Source organism: Epinephelus fuscoguttatus, linkage group LG20 (assembly GCF_011397635.1).
Source record: "Epinephelus fuscoguttatus linkage group LG20, E.fuscoguttatus.final_Chr_v1".
Lineage (NCBI taxonomy): Eukaryota > Metazoa > Chordata > Actinopteri > Perciformes > Serranidae > Epinephelus > Epinephelus fuscoguttatus.
Window position 1 is genome coordinate 984,148 of NC_064771.1, and position 21,144 is coordinate 1,005,291.

At 45.0% G+C, this 21,144-nt stretch overlaps 1 protein-coding gene across 6 annotated transcripts in view; it reads left to right on the forward strand.

Annotated features, from left to right (window-relative positions):
* The window catches only part of LOC125880983 (myosin phosphatase Rho interacting protein), a 164,615-nt gene that overhangs the window by 73,874 nt on the left and 69,597 nt on the right, over positions 1-21,144 (forward strand). For all 6 annotated transcript variants that reach the window (XM_049563858.1, XM_049563857.1, XM_049563856.1 and 3 more), the window contains 2 exons: positions 1,772-1,943; positions 3,318-3,756. In XM_049563858.1, coding sequence (XP_049419815.1) covers positions 1,772-1,943; positions 3,318-3,756 — 611 coding nt within the window. The remainder of the gene's footprint in view (positions 1-1,771; positions 1,944-3,317; positions 3,757-21,144) is intronic.

Consider the following 21,144-nt stretch of genomic DNA (forward strand, 5'->3'; position numbering starts at 1 on the left):
TTATTTTATGGCACGCCACTTCAATAATTTTCATAATAAGAACAACAGCCTACTGAAAGTGGAAGGTATTGAATGCGTGGAGCAATCAGAGGAGGAAACAGACTCAATAAATTATGACAAAGAGAGACATTCTGGATTTTCAAATTTGATGCTTTGATGTATCCTGGACTAAATGAAGAGATAGATTTTAGACCCTTTTTATAAATTCATCTCTGATATATTGTTGTTGATGATGATGCCCACTCTGATATATTGTTTGTTGTTCATCTCTGAAAATATTGTTGTTAATTAATGTTTACATTCTGCAAGCCGACCCGATGTGAATTGATGGTGATGTAATTGTCCCTTTCCTGTTTCCAATTACCCCATTGTTAAGAGGTCTATGTAACAAATCACAACCTCTCACTCGGGTTCACACATTTTCTCTGCCACGCCCTGAAGAAGACCTGGTGATTGAAACCTGGTCGGCCTTTTTTTTTGGCATTTGGTCATATGTATTTTAACTCTCACATGCCCGATTAAATAAAGACTTTTTAATATTATTCCTTGGCTTGGTGCGTAGTGTGCCAGAAGAAAGCCCGAGTGGTTTACTCCTCTTTTGCTTTTTTACCGAGTGAGGATTAGAATATATGCTGTTCACATAACCCGGCCGAAATTAATATATAGATAAACGCTTGAAGATCCACTCATTACTAAAATGTCTGTCATATAAAAACTTAAGCGATGGTCGAAGTTGTCATATGCAATATTTAAGGTGTGTTGACTGAGTCACGTTGTCAGCTCTTGCATTGAGTACAAGTTATTCCACTTTAAAAATCCTGGCAGTCGGCCCAGTAAATTAAAAAAAAAAAATTCTCTGACCTCGGCTGCTGCAATAGGCAGCAAAACATCCTTATATTTTATAGTTACAGTCTACCAACTCTCCATGATATGAACTGTGGCTTCTGCTTCAAAACCAGCCACAACTCATCCCTGAGCAGAGTGGCCGTCCGCTACTGATTGACCAATCAACGGACTGCAGTGTTCACAGCTCCACCTTTTAGTACCAGATCTTTGTGCCAGGTACCCCAACAGAAGGGGTACCAAAAATGGTAACGGTACAGAAGAGTTCCAGTGGTAGCATCCACAACTTTTCACAGTGGAAACAGGAAAAAAGCTTACTGAACTGAACTGAACCGTACTGTACTGTACCGTACTGCTTGGTGGAAATGGGGCTAAATACTGTTTTTCCACACTGATTTGCTTGCTTGGCTTGGTTTTGGCTGTCTCTGCAAGTCAGGCCAGTGCGGCAGGGATTTGCGTCTCCATTAGAACATGGCTACCTACTTGAAGGTCTGTCTTAATGACTGTTTGTCTTGAGTGATGACATTTAAAAGCAGCAGACCAATCCTCAATATTTTGCTGCGAGCATTTTTCCATCACACAGCAGGGCAGGTAAAAGAAGTAGTTGACTTGTTTTATTGAAGACAAGCTGCTAACAATGTTCTGCTAATTCAGTGACAAATACATTCCATTTCCTAAAGACTCTTCACAAAGAAAGTCCCACTCCATTTTGTTAAGTGAAAGATTTTATTGTGAAGCAGCAAAATATAAAATGTTAAGTTTTCATAAGTAGTAACTTAACACCACTCAAACTGCTGTTTAAACTGGCTGACTCAGTTGGGCCAACAGCTCCAGTGCAAAAACCTAAAAGGGTACTTGTCACAGCTCGATGTCATATTGCAGTTTCCTTGTTTTGTTGTTTTTGACTGTTTTATGTGTTCACGTCCAGGAGCCAGGTCCAGCCAAGGTAGCAGTGACTGGCTCTGGTATCCCAGAGGCGGAGAAGGTTCCGGACTCGAGCTCCATCATCTGGCAGGAGGAGCTGAACCAGAGGGAGGCTGAGGGGGGTGCTGTCTGGGCCCCCGCTGACTTGCCTTCAGGATCACCATTGCCCCCTGCAGGTAAGGAAGAATAACATCTGTGTACATCATAGACATGAATAAAAAACTGAGCCAATGTTGTGAATGTTCTACATGTCTGTACTCAGTTGACTATATGTTGGAAAGAATTTTCAAATCATTGCATTCTGTTTTATTTATGTTTTACACAACATCACAACTTTTTTTGGGGGAAATTGGGTTGTATACTTAAATATACAAATATATATAAAAAAAAAAAACCTCACAGGATTGCCACAGTCATAAAATTCCTGGAAAGTTATGTAATTAACTGTTTTACAGGCCTGAAAATGGTTTGCAATGAGCAGAATATTTTGGAAAAGTTTTGTATTTTACATTGTTATGGCTGTTTTTTTTTTAAAGTATGTTCAGAATTTTCCCAAAACATGGATGTGGTACCAATTTAAAATGTAGTGCTGTGCTGCCTGACCAGTGAAATTTTACTAGTATACACATTGGCGTATGCAGGTAGTTGGTGGAGGGAATGTCAAACAATAATTGTCTCCCAACTCAGGAGCGAGACATTTCTCCATTATCTGTTTAGGAAGTGGCTGAGATTGTCACTACGATGAGAATGGCTGATCCACCTTAACAACCCACCTTAAGTGGGTCAGGTCAGGTTCCAGTTAGAGATTGACTCCAGGGCTAACCCCTATCACTTAAATCAGTGGGGGAACTTGGCTCAGGTCTTGAGGAGTTGCAGCATTTAGTTACTGACAAAGAGCCTAAACTGTACACGCACTACACTGCTCCATTAACTTCATACTCTGCTGCAGTCACCACAGCCTCAGCGTCTCTCTCTCTCTCACACACACACACACACACACACACACACACACACGGCTGTGGCTCAGAGGTATAGCGGGTTGTCCCCCAATCAGAAAATCAGCGGTTCCATCCCCGGCTCCTCCAGTCTGCATGTCGAAGTATCCTTGAGCAAGATACCAAACCCCAAGCTCCCGATGATGCTTCAATCGGTGTGTGAGTGTGTTAAAAACTAGCAGGTGGCACCTTGTATGGTAGCCTCGGCCACCAGTGTATGAATGTGTGTGTGAATGGGTGAATGTGACTCGTAGTAAAAAGCACTTTGAGTGGTCGGAGGACCAGAAAGGCGTTATACAAATGTAGGTCCATTTATCATTTACCGTTTACACAACAACACAATCTGGCACAGAAATGAAGCACCAGAGTCTGCGCAGTGATTTGTTCTGGTATGTACCGGTCATATAGGAACTGGTGGTACAGAGTTCTGGTACTCAACCCTAAAAAAATGAATTACAGTTAAGGTAATAACAAACATAGTAAAAGTAAAGTTTATGACATTAAGGTCTAAAAGAGTTGAGAGGTTCTGAGGTGTCTTCTGTTTCTCTTGTCTAGCTGACTGTGCACTACAGGTCTCTGACTCCGGCTCAATGAATGGTGATGAGGTGGACCGAAGCAGCATGGCCCTGCATGGCTCTGTGCCCCGGCCCCCCAGCGACCTGCTCTCCCCGACAGGCTCGTGCTCCAGCCTGGGTGGTGTCCCACGCTGTCTCTCCCCAGCACCCAGTGACCCCTTCCCCTCTGGCAGCTCCCTGCTCTCTAATGGCTCCCACATCAGCGGCTCAGTCAGCTCTCTGGACTCAGACGCCAGTGGCAGCACCGTGACCAGCACCGACAGCCACCCGACCAACCAGAAGGGCAGCCACTCCCACAGCCACCACGACATGTCCCGATCCCGAAGGCTGGAAGCAGAGGCAAGAAAGGCTGAGAAGAGGAGCCGTTTTAGGAGCCCTGACAGGCAGGAGAGAGACGCTGTCCTCAGCCCAGAGAGAAGGTCAGTGTCGTCTTCTTCTGTCTGCTGCTGTTCCACAACAGTACCCTTAAATGTCCTTTTTACAGTTTTATCTTACGATAAACATTCTGCAATTGACCCTTCGCTAAGCCCCAGTCCTTTGTGATGATGCTGTCATGCTGTCAGTGGAGACACATTGTAACTAACTGCACTCCTTGAAGGAATATTATAACATTTTTGGAAAAATGAAACAGCAATTTCAGAGAGAAGCAGACAGAAGACTCTATACTGTATGTTCGAAGAATATAATTTAGGTTGTTAAATTGACTCAGCACCAAAAACAGGTTAAAAAGATAGATAAGAAGATAGTTAAAAGCTAAAGCCTAGTATACAGATCACATAGTGAAAATGAACCACCGCATCAGCTGCCCATGGAGAGAAAAGACAATGAAAATACAGGAAACTTTGCTGGTATTCAACCAGCCGTGTCATTGTAGTGTGTGCAGATGAACAGTGTTTGGCCTTCCCACACGCTGCAGCGCCAGGACCTCCACCGGCTGACGGGTAGGGAGCTCTGGGGGAAGCCAAACACTGTTCATCTGCACACCCCGTTTTCCATCACTATTCCCTGTAGGGCAGGGTGGGTTTTCTTTCACTGTTACCATGAAAAAGAGTGTATACATTCAGTAGGCAATACCCTCAGTGGCTAGCTAGCTAACCCTACTCTTGTCAGGGTTTGAGTTTGGTTTGGAAATGGGGAAGAAACGTGTAACTCTCTCACCCTCTTAGGGTGGTATCTGTGTCATCCTGAAGCTTGGGTCCTCTATCAGAGGCCTGGGAATTTGAGGGTTCTGCGCAGCATCTTCGCTGTTCCTAGGACTGTGGCGTCAGGTGTTCCTGGAATCTGCCGAAGCCACTCTCCTAGTTTGGGGATCACTCCCCCAAGTGCTCCTACTATCACAGGGACCACGTCAACTTTGAGCTTCCACATCTGTTCCAGCTGTTCTTTCAACCCTCCATACTTCTCCACCTTTTCATGTTCCTTCTTTCTCATGTTGCTGTCAGCTGGTATGGCCACATCTACCACACCTGCCCTCTTCTGGTGTTCAAGCACCATTATGTCCAGTTGGTTAGCCAGCAGCTGTTTGTCAGTCTGGAGGCTGAAGTCCCACAGGATCTTAGCCCTGTTATTCCCATCCACCTTTGGTGGCGTGTCCCATCAGGATTTGGGTACTTAGATTCTATACTGGGTACAGATGTCCCTGTACACTATCCCAGCTTGTGCTAAGGGCCTGTTCTTGTGCTGCAATGACTAGTGCCTCCATGCTGTCTGTCAGTCCAGCATTCTCCAGCCACTGGTAGGTCTTCTTGATATCAGCCACTTCCTCTATCTGACGGTGGTATGCACCATGTAGGGGCTTGTCCCTCCATGTTGTTTGCTCCTCCACCTCTTTGCCCTCATCAGGTTTCTGTTGTCTGAGGCATTCAATTAGCAGCTCATCCTTTGGGGCCATCTTCTAGATGTACCCCTGGATTTTGGATGTTTCATCCTGGATAGTGGCTCTGATGCTCACTAGTCCTCGGCCGCCCTCTTTCTGCTTAGTGTATAGCCTCAGGGTGCTGGACTCGGCCAGACAGTGGTTAGTGCTACTGACTTTCACACGGGAGGTTGGGGTTTGAATCCCGGCCTGGGCGAACATCATCCAGTAGGGGTTTTAGGCAAGACTTCTACTGCTATACCTGCTGTTGGGAACATATTTTTAGGTTTCATATGGCGGCACCAAATATGTTGGGAACATATTTTTAGGTCTCACTAAGGGGCATCAAATATGTAGGGATTTAAATTCAGGCTTCACACGGAGGCACCAAATATGTTGGGGTCAATTGGCTATCGGAAATAATTAATAATAATTAATAATTATGTTAAATAATGTGACTTATTTAACATTAAATCACCTTGTGGGGCACCATTCCCGTAAAGCAGGGTCCAAAACTAACACTCGCCACTCGCCAATTACGGATTTTGTCTCTGGCTGGTAAATTGTTAAGACCACTTGCCACTCTGGCGAGTTATTTTTTTTACCAGCGAAAAATGCTTTGTTTGTTACTGGAGAACGATGCTGGTATCGGCTGGTTTCCTGGCAGAGTAATGCGTATTTCAGGCAGAGACGATCTTTGGTCACGTAAGTGCATCAGTCATGACGTTAACACAGCGCGCCGAGGTGGATAGCTGTTGTTAGGCTCGTTGGCGAGGCGCAGCTGTGAGGCTAGTGGAGCGTTAGCCACAGCATGACCGGAGGGAGGCACAGCCAGTTAGCTTCCGCTAGCTTCCCAGCTAGCCCCGGCTCTCCGTTTCAGGGTTCAACGCTAAGGTTTTTTTTCACTTGCCCGGTCGGGCAAGTTGGTCAGAGATCTACTTGCCCGAAGTCAGTTTTTACTTGCCCTATAAAAATTGTTTAATTTAAGCGGCTATCAAATAACAAAGACTGCAGTTATTTTTATGTTATATAATCTTTATTCACACTGTATTTATTAATTAAAACAACATATGTCATGTATTGTAGCTTAATTCCTACACAAAAAGGGCTTAAATTGAAAAATTTGTCAGTTGTTCTCCGTCTATAATTTTGCGCCCTACTTGAGCCATGCCCACCTCTATTTATTTTTCACCCCTCTCTCCAGTTCTGCTGTATTAACACCGGGTTTAATATATTTTGCTTCCCTCTCTCTGCCCTGCTCTACTGTACTTCAACGCTACTTAGCTCTCTCTCTACTCTACCAGTAGACTACCACATCCACCTGTTGCACAAAACGCACACAGCAGTGTTTCCCCTAGGATGGAGTTGTAGCAGCGGAAGTGAAGCACACGCATGAAAAATATTTTTCACATGCGTGAAACTTTTTTGTATGCTTGCAAAGCACAGCCTGCTGGGATGTTTCTATGTATCTACTGGCACCAGAAGGGCTCTTTAGGACTAAGTACATACAGTACATGTGTGCACAGTATGAGCAGGTGAAATGTCTGTCTAGCTTACATATGAGGTGTCTCAAGATTTAGGAACATACAATTTTATTGAATATAATTAAGTAAAAAGTCACTTGACATGCTGTTTTGTGCTATGACCTATTTAAGTGTTGGAAGTTGTTATTTACGTGACAACACCTCAATGCAACACAAGCTCAGCATGAGTGCCGTGCTGAGCTGCTGTGCGAGCAGCTGTTTGTCTGTGCGTAACAGCAATCTGATGGTTATTTACACACTGTCCATTTCAATAACTTTGTCAGCTGACAAACTGCACTGGGCTCGGGTTCAGGTTTGGTCAGGAAAATGCGGCCCGAGCCGCTCTAGCATGCTCACCTGTGTGTGTGTCAGAACTCTGTCGTGTGCGATACAGAGAGCAGAGGAGAATTGTTAACGCGTGACCACGTAGAGACAGAAATGACACGATGGCATAACACCATAAATAGTATATTGTTATATTATTATACGAAGTGTCCGTCGCGCAAAATAATATCAATGGGGGCTGTGGGCAGGACATTGTTACACAGCTGTGCCTGTGACTTCAGGCAGAGAGACCGCTGCATCAGAGCAGAAGAGCATGTTTTAAAATACATTTATTTTATCAATTAGTTATTAATTTTTACTATTTTTAGCAACTTGCCCGATGGGCCAAGTGAGTTGTTAGTTTACATGCCCGACCGTGAGTTTTACTTGCCCCGGGCAATCGGGCAATCCTTATTGTTGAGCCCTGCGTTTGGATCCAACCAGAGCACTGAGCCCCAGTTTGTTATTCAGGTTAAAGTGGGAAGAAGCAGCGGGTTTGTCGGGCAACTAAGTGAAGTGGAGCCTGCGGAGGAAACACCGGGACCATCTGGTTGTAATAGTCCGTGGAGGTGCTGTGTTGCTTGGCTGCACAGATAGGAAACCCCTCGGCTGACAGGATGTACCACTCTCTCACTCCGCTACTTTGTCACCGCCCTCCGGCCGCAGCGGGGGGCGGTGACAAAAAGCCGCGGTGAAGTCGGACAGTTTCCCGACAGTTTCCAGCAGCCTTCAGTGCGTACAAGAAGTCACAGACACACTAAAGTGCAACACACACCGCCGCCGTATGCCGCGCGTCAAAACGCCCGCCTCCATTATATTCTATGAACCAACCCACACTGGCGCCAGCCGACGCACCACATGGCTCTGCTTCAGCCCACTGCTCTATTTCCAGTGCGGCCAGCGCTCATGGCGGCGCTGTGAGAAAAGCCTTTTATGTACGTCTCGTCTCGTAGGATCAACTCCGGTTGTTTCAAATTTTTAATAAGACGACTTTAATAAGAAACTCACCTGTGAAATTCAAGTTGTTGTTGCCTCAAAGTTTTTCCTCTTCTTCTTCTGTTACTAGCAGTCAGCAACCGTTGGCAACTAGTGTAGGTACAGCCACCTAGAGGGCTGGGGTGGGAAATACATGTTGACGGTGCCGCTGTGCGCTGCTGCCAGTGTGTGTTGGGGAGCGGCCCTTGACGGCCACAGCGCCGCGCCGGCGGCGGTGTGTGTTGCACTTAATATCCTGTTTGGAATGATGTCAATTCATTAAAAATGTGATCAGACCCATATATCAGTTTGTTCTCAGTCTCCATTTGTTTTAATTATGATAGATTAATTTATTAAAATGCTTTACAGGTGATCTGTAGTTTATGTTCATGGTTTATCCTCTATTTGATAAGAATTCTCCTGTAAATCAGCATCATATCAGTTTGACCTGTCCCCTCAACTACACAGGCTAAATAAACTATGTTTGACTATAAGGTTCATATTTTCAGAGGAAAAAAAATACAAGACAACAGCTTTCATTAAAGATCAGTCAGATACAGTCAGGGCTTCACATCTGCACAGATGTTAGTTTAAGAATCCTCACATCCCACTGACCACAAGTCTCTGTGTTGTTAAATACGTCAATAATTAAAAAAGTCGAATATTAATATACAGTAGACTCTGTATAGTTTATGATGAATGTATTTAGTCTCTGACAACTAAACTTCACCATCATTCACACAACATGTTTTCTGTTACAGTATAAACCTTCAAATCAGACAAATACAATCTTAATCTCTAAAATTCAACAAAAATGAAAAGTTTATCTGAAATGTCATCTTGTTGAGTCGACATCTAAACCAATCAGCTGTTAGATCAGGTGAGAGCCAGGCGGTGCAGTCAGTGGAGAGCAACCGCAGCACCTGGCTCTAAAAACTGCGGCTGCCTTGCTCTCGCGGTTTTATCACTGTCCACTTTTGTAATACGTCAGACCAAGTCGGGATGAAGTCGGACACAAAACTAACCAGCATGCTTTGTGCGCCGATCGCTGGTGATCGAATCTGCACAGGCCTGGCTCATCTCGAACGAACCTATTGTTAATGTACCTCCATGCTCTGAGCCCCTGTAGAAGAAGAAGAAGAAGTAAGAAAAAGTATCACGTGGCGATGCTGGCCAGGTATTGCGGAGCCTCCCGCAAAAAAACAAAAAACTAAAGCAAAAGAACCTGCTGAGACTGAGATTTTACCGACTGACAACCAAGAGACGGAGGTTAATGTTGCTGCTGCTGCTGCTAATCCCGCCGCTCCCGCCGCCGCCATCCCCCAGTCTCATCCACCGGCAGCATTAAGTGACTTGACTTTTTTTCCTTTAAATTATTAATTATTTGGTTGGCTGGTAAATTATCTGCCTGACTGGTAAAAAATTTCACTTACCAGCCAGCCAAAAGTTAGTTTTGGACCCTCCCGTAAAGGGAAAAATGATAGCCAGTTAAAGATATCAGTCTCATAAAATACGCTAAAATATTAATTTGGAGTTTTGATTAATAATTAAAGTAATGACAACAACCAGAATTAACTGTAGTGCCCGAAGAGGTTGACTATTCATTCACTCTTGTGCAACATTAAACAGACAGCAGGTATGATTCCAAAGAATTATATTTATTCACGAACTAGCAAAGCAAACCAAAACACACAAATTCTAAATAACTATATACAAGCTTGGTGTGTGTGTGTGCGTGCGTGCGTGCGTGCGTGCGTGTGAGAGAGAGAGAGAGAGAGAGAGAGAGAGGCAGGTGTGGTGATCAAAGAGCCGTTTGGCCTACAAAACAAATGGCTGACAACATAGAACTTCAAGATGGCCGAATCAAAGCTGGCATCAGGTCGGGGGAGGTGTTTGTCTGACCGTGTGGTCAGGACAAAGACAAAGGAAAAGAAGCGGGAACTTTGAGATGCCTGTTTGGGTGTAGCTCTGTTGAATGCCTATTTGTTAATGAGTCTATGTGAATGTGATTTGTGTTGCAAATAGTCTGGATTAGTGCAGAGATTGTTTAGTTGTGTGCAAGAATCTGTTTGTGAACAGCGTTAGCAAACTAAACACTTAGCTTTGGCGAAGCCAACTAATCAATGACCTAACTGCAAACAATCACAACAATAACTCAATGACAGCAATAAATCACATACAACAAGTTAAACAGTCTTGCTTAGCCTGTTGATAAGGCTGTGATAAAGCTATACCCAGTTGTTACATTATCGATCCTTGAGTGGATGGGAAGAAGAATCGCTTTGGTGGTGTGCTGCTTTGTTAGCTTGCAGAGGAAGGCTGGGAAGAGCTGTGGTTCCAGCTGCAGTCTTTGCTGTGTCCTTGTTCCAAAGGTTCTGATCCGAGGAAGCCAGTCACTCTGGGTTCTTGCAGAGTTAGACACTGGGTGCTAACTCACTTAGTTCCTTGTTGCTGGAAAGCTAGTTACAAACCTTGTGCTTGCAAGTCTAAGTTCTCTGGCTCAGGTTTGCCTCAGCCTTGAGCGTGGGCAAGTTGTGGTCCAGGAAAAAGAAAAGTCTGTGAGCAATTGCCCCACCTTTGATGGTTCAGGGCAAGGAGCAAGGGCCTGAGCATCTGGGCTGTTCCAGGCCCAGCAGGAAAGAGGTGTGGGTTGCTCCGCAGTTCCCTACTAAGAGGGCAGGACAGTCTGAAGGGAGCAGACCTTCTACAGATGTCTGTGACATCACAGAGTCACATGTCACTATAAAAGTCCTGTCCAATCAAGTTGTGAGACTTGTGTCTCACTGAGGTGTGAGGTGAGACATCCTGGAGATGGGTGTCAAATAGCTGTCTTTGTTTGGAGAACAAAGAACATGCACAGAAGGAAGCCTTTAAATGTCCAGTGATGATTTTACCAAATGACAAATCATCTGTGGTCCTGTGAATCCCAACACTGTCTACCTCAGATCGGAGTGATTACAATACTGATAGTCATACCACCGCAGACGTCACCTGAGTCAACAAGGTCTGCGTCCGTTGCTAGGGAACCAGGGCAACCTGATGACAAATGGGACATCTCATACATGGGCAAAGGCGGAGAACATGGAATTGATGGAAAGCTACTCTACCAGCAACCCCAGTGATAGGGGATATATGCAGATATATGCAGAGCATGTGAGACCAATGGATATTTCAAAACCCACAGTCAAGACTAACTAAGAAACATCTGGTAGCACAGTGTTCCAACTAGGGATGTCCCGATCACATTTTTTTTTTTTTTTTACATCCGATCCAATATGAGTCCTTTATCTTGAAACCAAGTCCAATCCGATACTTTGCAAAGCATTAAGAAAGGGAAAAAAAAAGAATGCATCCAAGTTGTCCCATAAGGTTTGTTTTTTTTATTTAAATAGTATCCAAAAAGTTTATCAGTGGTTCAGCAGCACAAAATGTAAACAAATTAAATATCTTCTTCTTGTCTTCAACAAACAAAATAAGCCTGTATCTTTTGTAGCGGTTTGACACATGAAACAAATATTTTTCTTTTACTCAGTCAAACCCCACAAAGAAACCATAAAATCCATAAAACAGGTCCCTTAACACCAAAATTAAATTGTTTTTACCTGGTTTCTCTAGAACAAAAGAATTATACTCAATTTTCAAAAATACAAATACAACCGTAATCAGTTTCAAGAAAGTATATATTCTTTCCACCAAAGAAAAGAAATGTTCCGTTCAGTCAGTTCAATCCAGTTCAAACAAGGAACTCCACTCTGTTTCCAAATAACATATCACAGTTCACAGTTCAATTCAGTTCAATCCACACAGTTCGCTAAACAAAAGGTTTTCTCATTAACAAGGAGGTAAAGAGAATCCACTGTTTGCTCTGACTCAGTTCAGTTTCAAAACTATAAATCAACCCGGCCCGAAAGTTCCAAATAAGGAATAATGAAACGGAAAGTAACCCCCGGCTTTTGCCAACTCACAGGACTTTGGGTGAATGCCGTAATGCTCCGGTGTTGTTTAAGGCGTGGAGGCTCTGTAGGATCCCTTGATGTCCACGGCGGAATCTCTGAGGTGAGGCCGGTGGCTGGATGGATGATATTCCACAGGGAAGCGCACTTATTTCGCGGACTTTGAGCGGTGTAGAATGCCGTGGTAGTCCAAGTACACAGAGGACTTCTGGCTCATGTCTCACTCGCTGGCGACTCTCACCATACTGCCAGGAGCAGCATAATGTAGGGGCCGGTCTACCTGTGCTCAGTTGATTGAGCCATCCCACTGGCGATAGCACCGGTGGTTGTGTCTGGAGGTACCTGTGTGTCTGGAAGTGAGCAAGCCATCAACTGACTGTCTTATAAAAAATATATGTTTATAAAATATACAGGATCGCCACACTTTATACATTGGAAAGCGGAGGCAACAGTGAGCAACTTAGATGAAAAACCTGACCATTGTTGTTGTTTTGATTCCTCCAATCTTTTATTACCGATTCTGATTTTGTAAAAATAACGTGATCGGCACCGATACGTGATCCGAGGATAGTTCCAACATTTGCAATCGCCAACTACTATCGTAACTACTTCAACAATGCTACGGCAAGGGGGAGCCAGGATGACAGGTCACCCCCCACAGTCCGAGATTGGGTATCAAGCCCCAGTAGATACAAACGGCCTCAATGAAAGGTCAGTAATAATATAATAATAATACATTTTATTTGTTGTTTTATTTGTTAGGGCACCTTTCAAGCCACTCAGGGTCGCCTTACAGCAGAGATAAAAAAAAAAAGCATACATCAGACAAGAAACACAGCATACAAAACATCATACAAATACATTAAAATAGAGGAAAAGACAGTAAGACAGTGTAAGAACATAGTGCATTTGATCAGGTGAAATGGGCAAGTCTGAACAGATGTGTTTTGAGTTTGAATTTGAACAGACTGACAGATGTGGTGTTGCGGAGGTCAGGGGGAGTGAATTCCAGAGCTGGGGAGCAAAGCTCCCCATGGTAGCCAGGCAGGTGGGGAGAACGGAGAGATGGATGGAGGAAGAGTGTGCGAGCGAGTGTGGCAGTGTGGAGGAGGTCAGACAGGTATGGAGGGGCAAGGTTGTGAATGGCCTTGAAGGTGAGCAGTAAAATCTTGAATTGGATACGGTGTGTGATGGGGAGCCAGAGGAGCTGTTGCAGGATGGGTGTGATGTGGTGAGTGGATGGGGTCCTTGTGATGATACGAGCTGCTGAATTCTGTACCAGTTGTAGTTTATGGAGAGTTTTTTGTGGAAGACCGAACAGGAGGGAGTTGCAGTAGTCAAGCCGGGAGGTGACGAGACTGTGGACCAGAATGGGAGCTGTGTGAGTTGTGAGAGAGGGGCGGAGGCGGTTTATGTTGTGGAGATGGAAGTAAGCTGACCGGGTTATGTGGTTGATATGGGAAGTGTAAAAAAGTGTGTCGAGGATGACACCCAGACTCTTGACTTGTGGGGAAGGAGAAATGGCAGAGTTGTCAATAGATAATGTGAAACTGGGGGATTTGGATAGGATGGCTTTAGTGCCAATGAGTAGAATTTCTGTTTAGTCGCTGTTTAATTTGAGGAAGTTGGATGAAAACCAGGATTTTATTTCAAGGAGGCAGTCATTGAGGGAGGAAGGTGGGAGGGTGGAGTCGGGTTTGGTGGAAATATGGAACTGGGTGTCATCCGCGTAGCAGTGGAAGTGGATATGATGTTTCCGAAAGATGTAGCCAAGGGGGAGTAAGTAAATGATGAATAGCATGGGCCCCAGGACAGAGCCCTGGGGCACACCTGTGGTGACTGGGAGTGGTTGTGATGTGAATGATTTGAGTTGGATGAACTGAGAGCGGCCAGAGAGGTAGGATTTGAACCAGTTGAGGGGGGTGTGTGTGATGCCAATAGAAAAGAGTCTGTCCAGGAGGGTGGTGTGTGAGATGGTGTCGAAGGCCGCACTCAGGGAGAGGAGCTGGGAGCAAGTTGCTGATGGATGTTATGAATTTTAGCAGTAAAAAAGGATAGAAGGGTATTACAAAAGGCAGTAGAGTACATCTGTGGAGGAAGTGAGTCCGGAGGTTGAATAATGTTGCTGAGGAGTGAAAACAGGGCCCTTGAGTTACCGTCGTTTGAGTTGATTCAACGAGAGTAATATGAGGATTTAGCCTGTGAGATACTCTCCTTATAGTAGAGAATGTGGTTGTGATATATTTCTGTGTGCACAGTGAGACCAGTCTTATTGTAGAGTCGTTCCAGTTGGCGTCTGAGAGCGGGAGTGAACCATGGTGAAGAGCGGGTAAAAGTGACAGATCTGGTTTTAAGTGGGGCAAGATAGTCCAGGAGATTATGAAGACTGTTGTTGTAATGGAGTACCAGTTCATCAGGGGTGGAAAAGCTGTCTGCGTTGGGGAGGGAGTTAATGCCAGAGGAAAGAATGTCCAAATTAATGTCCTTAATATTACGGAAAGAAATAGTGCGTGGGAGATTGATTTTGGAAAGTGCAAGGTTAGCATTGAAGGAAACTAACATGTGATCAGAAAAGGGGAGAGGAATTGCCTTACAGTTTACAGGAGAGAGACGAGAACAGCATATTAAGTTGAGAGTATGTCCTTTTGAATGTGTTGGGAAATTGATGAGTTGCTGGAGTCCAAAACTGTCAATGCAAGATGTGAAATTTCTGGTGAGAGCATTGCTGATACTGTCCATGCGGATAAGTCACCCAGGAGTAATATGTTTGGAGAGAGTGTGGAAAGATGTGTCAGGAATTGAGCAAAGTCATTTAAAAACTCCTTATTTGGTTTGGGGGAGGGGTGGTACACAATGGCAACGATGGTGGGGATGGGGCCAGATAACTGTGAGGTGATAGATTCAAATGTGTGGTAGGCATGGGTAGAAACCGGCAGGACTTGCCACGGTAGAGTCATGCGGTTGACAGCTATAAATAAATCCTCAACAGAGAAAATCAAGCTTATGGTCCGTGATAAGATCCTGTATGAGCTGACACTTGTTCGTGAGCGAGCGGATGTTTAACAGTCCGAAATTCGCATTGGCGTTATCATGCTTGTGAGATGAGGAGGCAGGGGCACTCAGTTTTATGTAGGAGAGGTTATTTTTATTTCCAGCTTTGAAAGTGGACTGAGGGAGGAAGGGTCTGACAGTTACAATGGTCGCAACGGGGAAAGCAGTAGCAGAGGGGTGTAGTGACAGCAAGGGCCTGTAGGGGGAGTAGACAGAGACAGCGGTACACTGAGAAGGCACAGTAGAAGAAGAGGGAGGGACCTGTGTGTGAGTGGGTGAGGTGAGTAAACAGTCAGTCACGTGGGTATGATTGGACAGCGTGCTGCAGGTTGGCTTTTAACATGGAGCTGCCGAGTCTGTTTGGATGGATACCGTTGGGTTTTATCAAGGATTGGCGATTCCACAACAAGTTGAAATTATCTATGAAGCCTACACTGAGTGCCCTGCAGACAGACTGGAGCCAGGTCTGGAGCTGGAGGACTCTGCTGAACTTTTCTATCCCACAGCCGTGAGGAGAGAGCAGTCCACTGATGAAGATGGATTTGCCAGTGCTGGTTAGGAACTGTAGGAGTTGTCTGAACTGTGATTTGGTCACCTCAGAGTGTTGAAGGGATGAATCATTAATTCCAATGTGAACAATAATCCTGAGGATGGAGGACGGCAATGTGTTCAGCAGATCTGGGAGTTTTGCAGGATGACTGGGACTGTGGCTTTGGGGAAACAATGCGTTACGGCATTAAAAAAGCGGATGTGTTGTGTTAATGAGTCCCCAATAATTAAAGTAGTCGGAGGAAAAAGGGGTTGAGGGGATGCTGAATGTGGGGTCTCACCAGAGGCGATGAAGTGGCTGGAGAGGGACAGGCAGAGAGGGGGCGGAAGCGCGTTGCGGTGCCGGTGTAAACAGTGGCATGGAGCGGAGAGTCTTGCGGAGAGAGGAGCGCTCATGTATGGCGATAGAGGGCCTCAGAGAAGGAGGGGGAGGATGCTTGGGCTCCTCATCAACAAGAGGAAAGGCGAGGGGTGCAAACTTATTCTCCAGCTGGATGTTGTGATGAGGCGCGTGGGAGGAGCGCCTCCCTCTCCTGCCGAGAGCAGGGACCAGGCACCAGGGCTCAGGGTCCGATGGAATGGAACTGGTCAGGGCCCTGGGCTTGGCCTCCTGTCGTATCCAGGAGTCGTCAGAAACGGTGTCTGGAGGGGGGTCAGCAGCAGTGGCGGCAGCTGGCACCGGAGGAGGAGCAGCTTCAGCGGTCTCAGGAGCAGCAACAGGACCGGAGGGAGCTGCTGAATGTGGGGTCTCACCAGAGGCGATGAAGTGGCTGGAGAGGGACGGGCAGAGAGGGGGGCGGGAGCGCATTGCGGTGCTGGTGTAAACAGTGGCATGGAGTGGAGAGTCTTGCGAAGAGAGGAGCGCTCACGTATGGCGATAGAGGGCCTCGGAGGTGACGGTAAGCCGTGAGACCCCTGGGACAGAGATGGAGAAAGAGGGGGAGGACGCTCGGGCTCCTCATCAACAAGAGGAAAGGCGAGGGGTGCAAACTTATTCTCCAGCTGGATGTTGTGATGAGGCGAGTGGGAGGAGCGCCTCCCTCTCCTGCCGAGAGCAGGGACCAGGCACCAGGGCTCAGGGTCCGATGGAATGGAACTGGTCAGGGCCCTGGGCTTGGCCTCCTGACGTATCCAGGAGTCGTCAGAAACGGTGTCTGGAGGGGGGTCAGCAGCAGCGGCGGCAGCTGGCACCGGGGGAGGAGCAGCTTCAGCGGTCTCAGGAGCAGCAACAGGACCGGAGGGAGCTGCATCAGAGCCAGAAGCACAGAGGGAGGCAGATTGTGCAGGGCTGAAGGTGATGGTATCCATTATAAGCTCAGCTTCACGGATCTGGTACAGGGTGGATATTCGTCCCTCCAGTTCTGTGATCCTCTCGACGAAGCAGGAGCAGCTGATACAGCCGGAGGGAGAGGTAAGCGGAGCCAGTGTTTGGTGTGTGTGGTACCTGGGGGAGAAGGATAGAGAGAGGAGGCCAGTACACGGGCTAAAAGTGCACAGTTTCATGGTAGCTTAGAGATTAAGCGTAGGAGCCAACAGAGAGGGCACAGGCACTTACACGCAGGGGCTCCGATCGGAGCCCACAGCGTTGGAGTGGTAGTAGCTGCGGTGATCCACAGAAAGAGTGACAGAGCAGTAGCGGGACTTACCAGCACGGGCCCAGAACTGGGCCCGCTGCAGAGATCAGGCTTCAGTGTAAAGGCAGCAACTTGACACCCGGTATAATCCTCAGCAGATGTGCTTCGAATCGTAGATAAAACAAGCCGGTGGTGACAGCAGGGAGGCCTGCAGCGATTCTCACAGTACAGAGAGCGCAACATAGTCAGCTGACAGAAATTTTCCCACGCTGTCAACGCAGGTCTGGTCGTGTTAATCCACAGTAAATGGCAGGAAGGGTGTTAAAGAGGCATCAGGGTTGGCCGATGTATTTATGGTGGTAAAGGAACCAGTACCCTCCATGGAAGAGATGGCTGGAGGCCACGATAAAGGCAACACGGAGAGAAGTTAGCCAACTAGCAGAGCTTCAAAGAGGAAAGATGGTGAATAAAGGGGTACCAAGGAAATACAACAAGCTCTCCAAAGACTAACAGCTCTGGCCACTAGGCTGAAAAGATACACCAAAGAAGTAGAAGCCAGGAGAATAAACAGGATGTTCTCCACTGAACCAGCCAAGGTGTTCTCTCAGTGGCAGGGAAATAACAGAGCTGAGATGGAAACATACTGAAAGGGCATATGGGAAAGAGAAGCAACCACAGCAACCTTTCTGAACTAGAACCAGTAGCCCCTACATGGTGCATACCACCGTCAGATAGAGGAAGTGGCTGATATCAAGAAGAACTACCAGTGGCTGGAGAATGCTGGACTGACAGACAGCACGGAGGCACTAGTCATTGCAGTACAAGGGCCATAGAGGCCAGGATCTACCACAGCAGATCAGACCCAGGTGCAGGCTGAGCAAAGATGCCCCTGAGACGGTCCAGCACATAGTGGCAGGGTGTAAGATGCAAGCAGGATCAGCGTACATGGAGAGGAACAACCAAGTGGCTGGGATAGTGTACAGGAACATCTGTGCCCAGTAATACTCGAGTAGACTGGAGTTTTAAAACAGCAGAGTGGGAAACTGGAGAGATGTCCTCTCGCAAAACCAGTGCGATTTGGTAAAGGAAAGTATTTTTATTTAAGCATTCATCTATTTATGTGTTGAAACAATTTCTATATCAGAATGCACTGTGCTGTACCGAACCAATAAAAGCTCTCAGTGGTGGGTGAATATGTTGGCCAGCTGGTAACAAAGATCTCCAATTACAGTAAGCTTAAACATGTTTCTGAAGACATTTTAGGTGAGAAATAGGCAATGCAGTGACAGAATCTTGGTCTGTATTTTATCTGCACTGTTTAGTGTTACAGTTTAATTGGAGTTTGAGAGAGAGAGAGAGAGAGAGAGGGTTGGGTCTCTATCTTAATCCGCTTCTGTACTCTTTGTATCTCAGGGGGCAGGGATACGAAAATGTGGAAGTTCAGTCTGTATTTTGAGCAACGGCCTTACAGACGAAGACAATACGCTGGATAGAGTCGGGTCATCCTGCAGTTTTGAGCTTTACCACAGTTCACTGAAACTTACGACCCACACTGTAATGATGCAAAGCTGGTTGAAAATCAGTAGAGTATCCTTTTAATGTTTTTTGTTTTTTTTTTTTTTTCCAGAAATTTAGTATGCTCTTCCATGAAGTTGGAGAACCCATGAAACAAAACAAAAAACAGAGTTGTCAAAATCTGTGCATCTTATAAATTTTACCTTTGTATCTAAACTTGCAACACAGTGCAGCGTGTTTTAAAGCTTGCTTCCAGATAACCCTAATGACAGCATAGGACTGTTGGTCAAGTGTCCATTTAAAACCAATTCATGAATCATTGTCAAGTTGCTCTACAGGGTTTTTTGTCTATTGTGTCATTACAGCTGATGTCTGGTTTAGCAAAACTATAGTGATCACTTGAGATGAAGCTCTGCTTTATCCAAGCTGTAAATGCTGGTTTTGAAAAGTTTGTATGATAGACTGAGCCATACCTGACCTTGAGCTTAAATGGAACAAGAGGGACACATTAACACACAGGTTTGACAGAAGCCTGATGACACCTTGCTGTCCGTTGATAGGTGAAGTATTTAATCAGCGTCAAATTGAACCTAATGAACCAGGTTAGTGGATTGCTTTCTTGGAATCTGAGATTTATACTGCCAACACTGTGCTCTGGAAATACTTGAGCCTTTTGGCTTATCCTTTTAAAGGCACATATACACATATGCACAGACACACTCAGTTCAGTGACGTGTATACTTCCAAAGCTTTTGATGTACACACATACTCTCTCACAGTCAGTGTAGTTTTGTTGGAAGGGAGGAGAAATGAAGACTGGGATTTGTGAAGCCCTTTGACTACCCTGAGAAAATCAGATTTTTAAAATTTTTTTATCTGCAGTCTTACTAACTGTAAGCATAGACTGTATAAACAGACAGCCACTGGTGTTATTTGCAAAGAGGTCACAGGTCTTACACATACTTACACACATCAAAGATGGCAGCATTTCAAACAAACCAAGTGGGTGAGGTGGAGATCATCTTTTTCCTCCCACATTCAGCTTACTGCTCCATTTAGTCCCTCTATCCATGCAGATATGAAAGGAAAAGGAGGAGGAGAGGAAAATGGGAGGACTGCCACATACTGGCCCTTAAACACATTACTGGTTCATCTGGGCTAGTTAGGGATTTGACAGACACAAACTCTCATTCTCTACAGACATACACATACAACAGCCACAGAGACCATGACTTCAGCTCCTTTCAGATTTGTACCATTTTACATGTATACAACAGTGAATAAGTACTCGCTTTTACGTAAAAGTCACAACAGCAACCAATTTGTAATCTTTAGAGAGATTCTTTAGACGTCAGATCAGTCCATAAAATAGATAATTCCCCCTTACAGTGTCACACAAACCAGGCTCAAGTCCCTGACCATGAAGATGGTGTGGAATTTGACCAGTGACTTTTATTGCATTTAATTTCCGCTACTACAATTTTTTTTCCTGGCATCTCTCTACCATTAGCTATCTAATAAGGCATAAACAATACCCATAAAATAATTATTAAAAGAGACAAAAATCTATCTTGCAAACATGTCTTTCTCCTTTTAGATTTTGCTTTCAGTTATGTTCAGGTGCATGGAGGGAATTATGAATATCCTGCAAAAAACTTAACATACAGCATGGAAGCAAATACAAATTGAATTATAACTGCTGCGCAGCGATGGGTCGGGTCCGGGCATTTATAGGCATTTCTGAGCAACAAGCAGAAGAATTGGAAGACATTTAGGAATTTAGCAACACAATCTGCCTTTTGCATCAGCTGAGGCTTGAACTCACAACCTCTGAGACTAGGAATCTATTCTATCTCACTGAGCTAATTAGTTAGTGACAATTCATGTGTAGCTTCACAAATTGACTAAGCCAGACGTGCAGGTTTAGCAGCCGTCCATGCATGGAAAAGCAGATTTCAAAGCACTGTAAAAAATTCAGTTATCGAAACAAAAATCTGAAAGTACACATATTGCATCTAGACAGCATGGAGATGTTGGTAATTTGTTTGTAACAATGATTGATTTGCTCCATAAGTGAAAAGCTGTTGTTTAAAATTGCCATTTTTACATTGACTCCAATTGTTCACATTAGAGCAAAATTCAAAATGCTGTCAGAAATTCAGTTTTTGAGATAAAATTCTGAAATTTGCCACACATCATCTACCATGACTCTAGAATTTTGTCATTTTTTCATGAACATTGAAGATTTATTTAGCAAGAATTTGCATGTATATGTTTACAGTACCGTTTACAGTCAAACATTTTGATGCACTGTAGGCTCAATTTTTGATAAATCAAAAATCTGAGAAATGTAGTTTTTGTAGGACAGTCTGAAGATGCTCTGTTTGGTGTCTATTGAGCAAAAATTGTGGGAGGAGATAGGTTTAAGTTTTACAGTTTTTGAAAAAAAAAACAGAGTGAGGAACGTCATCATTTTTAATAGGTTTAA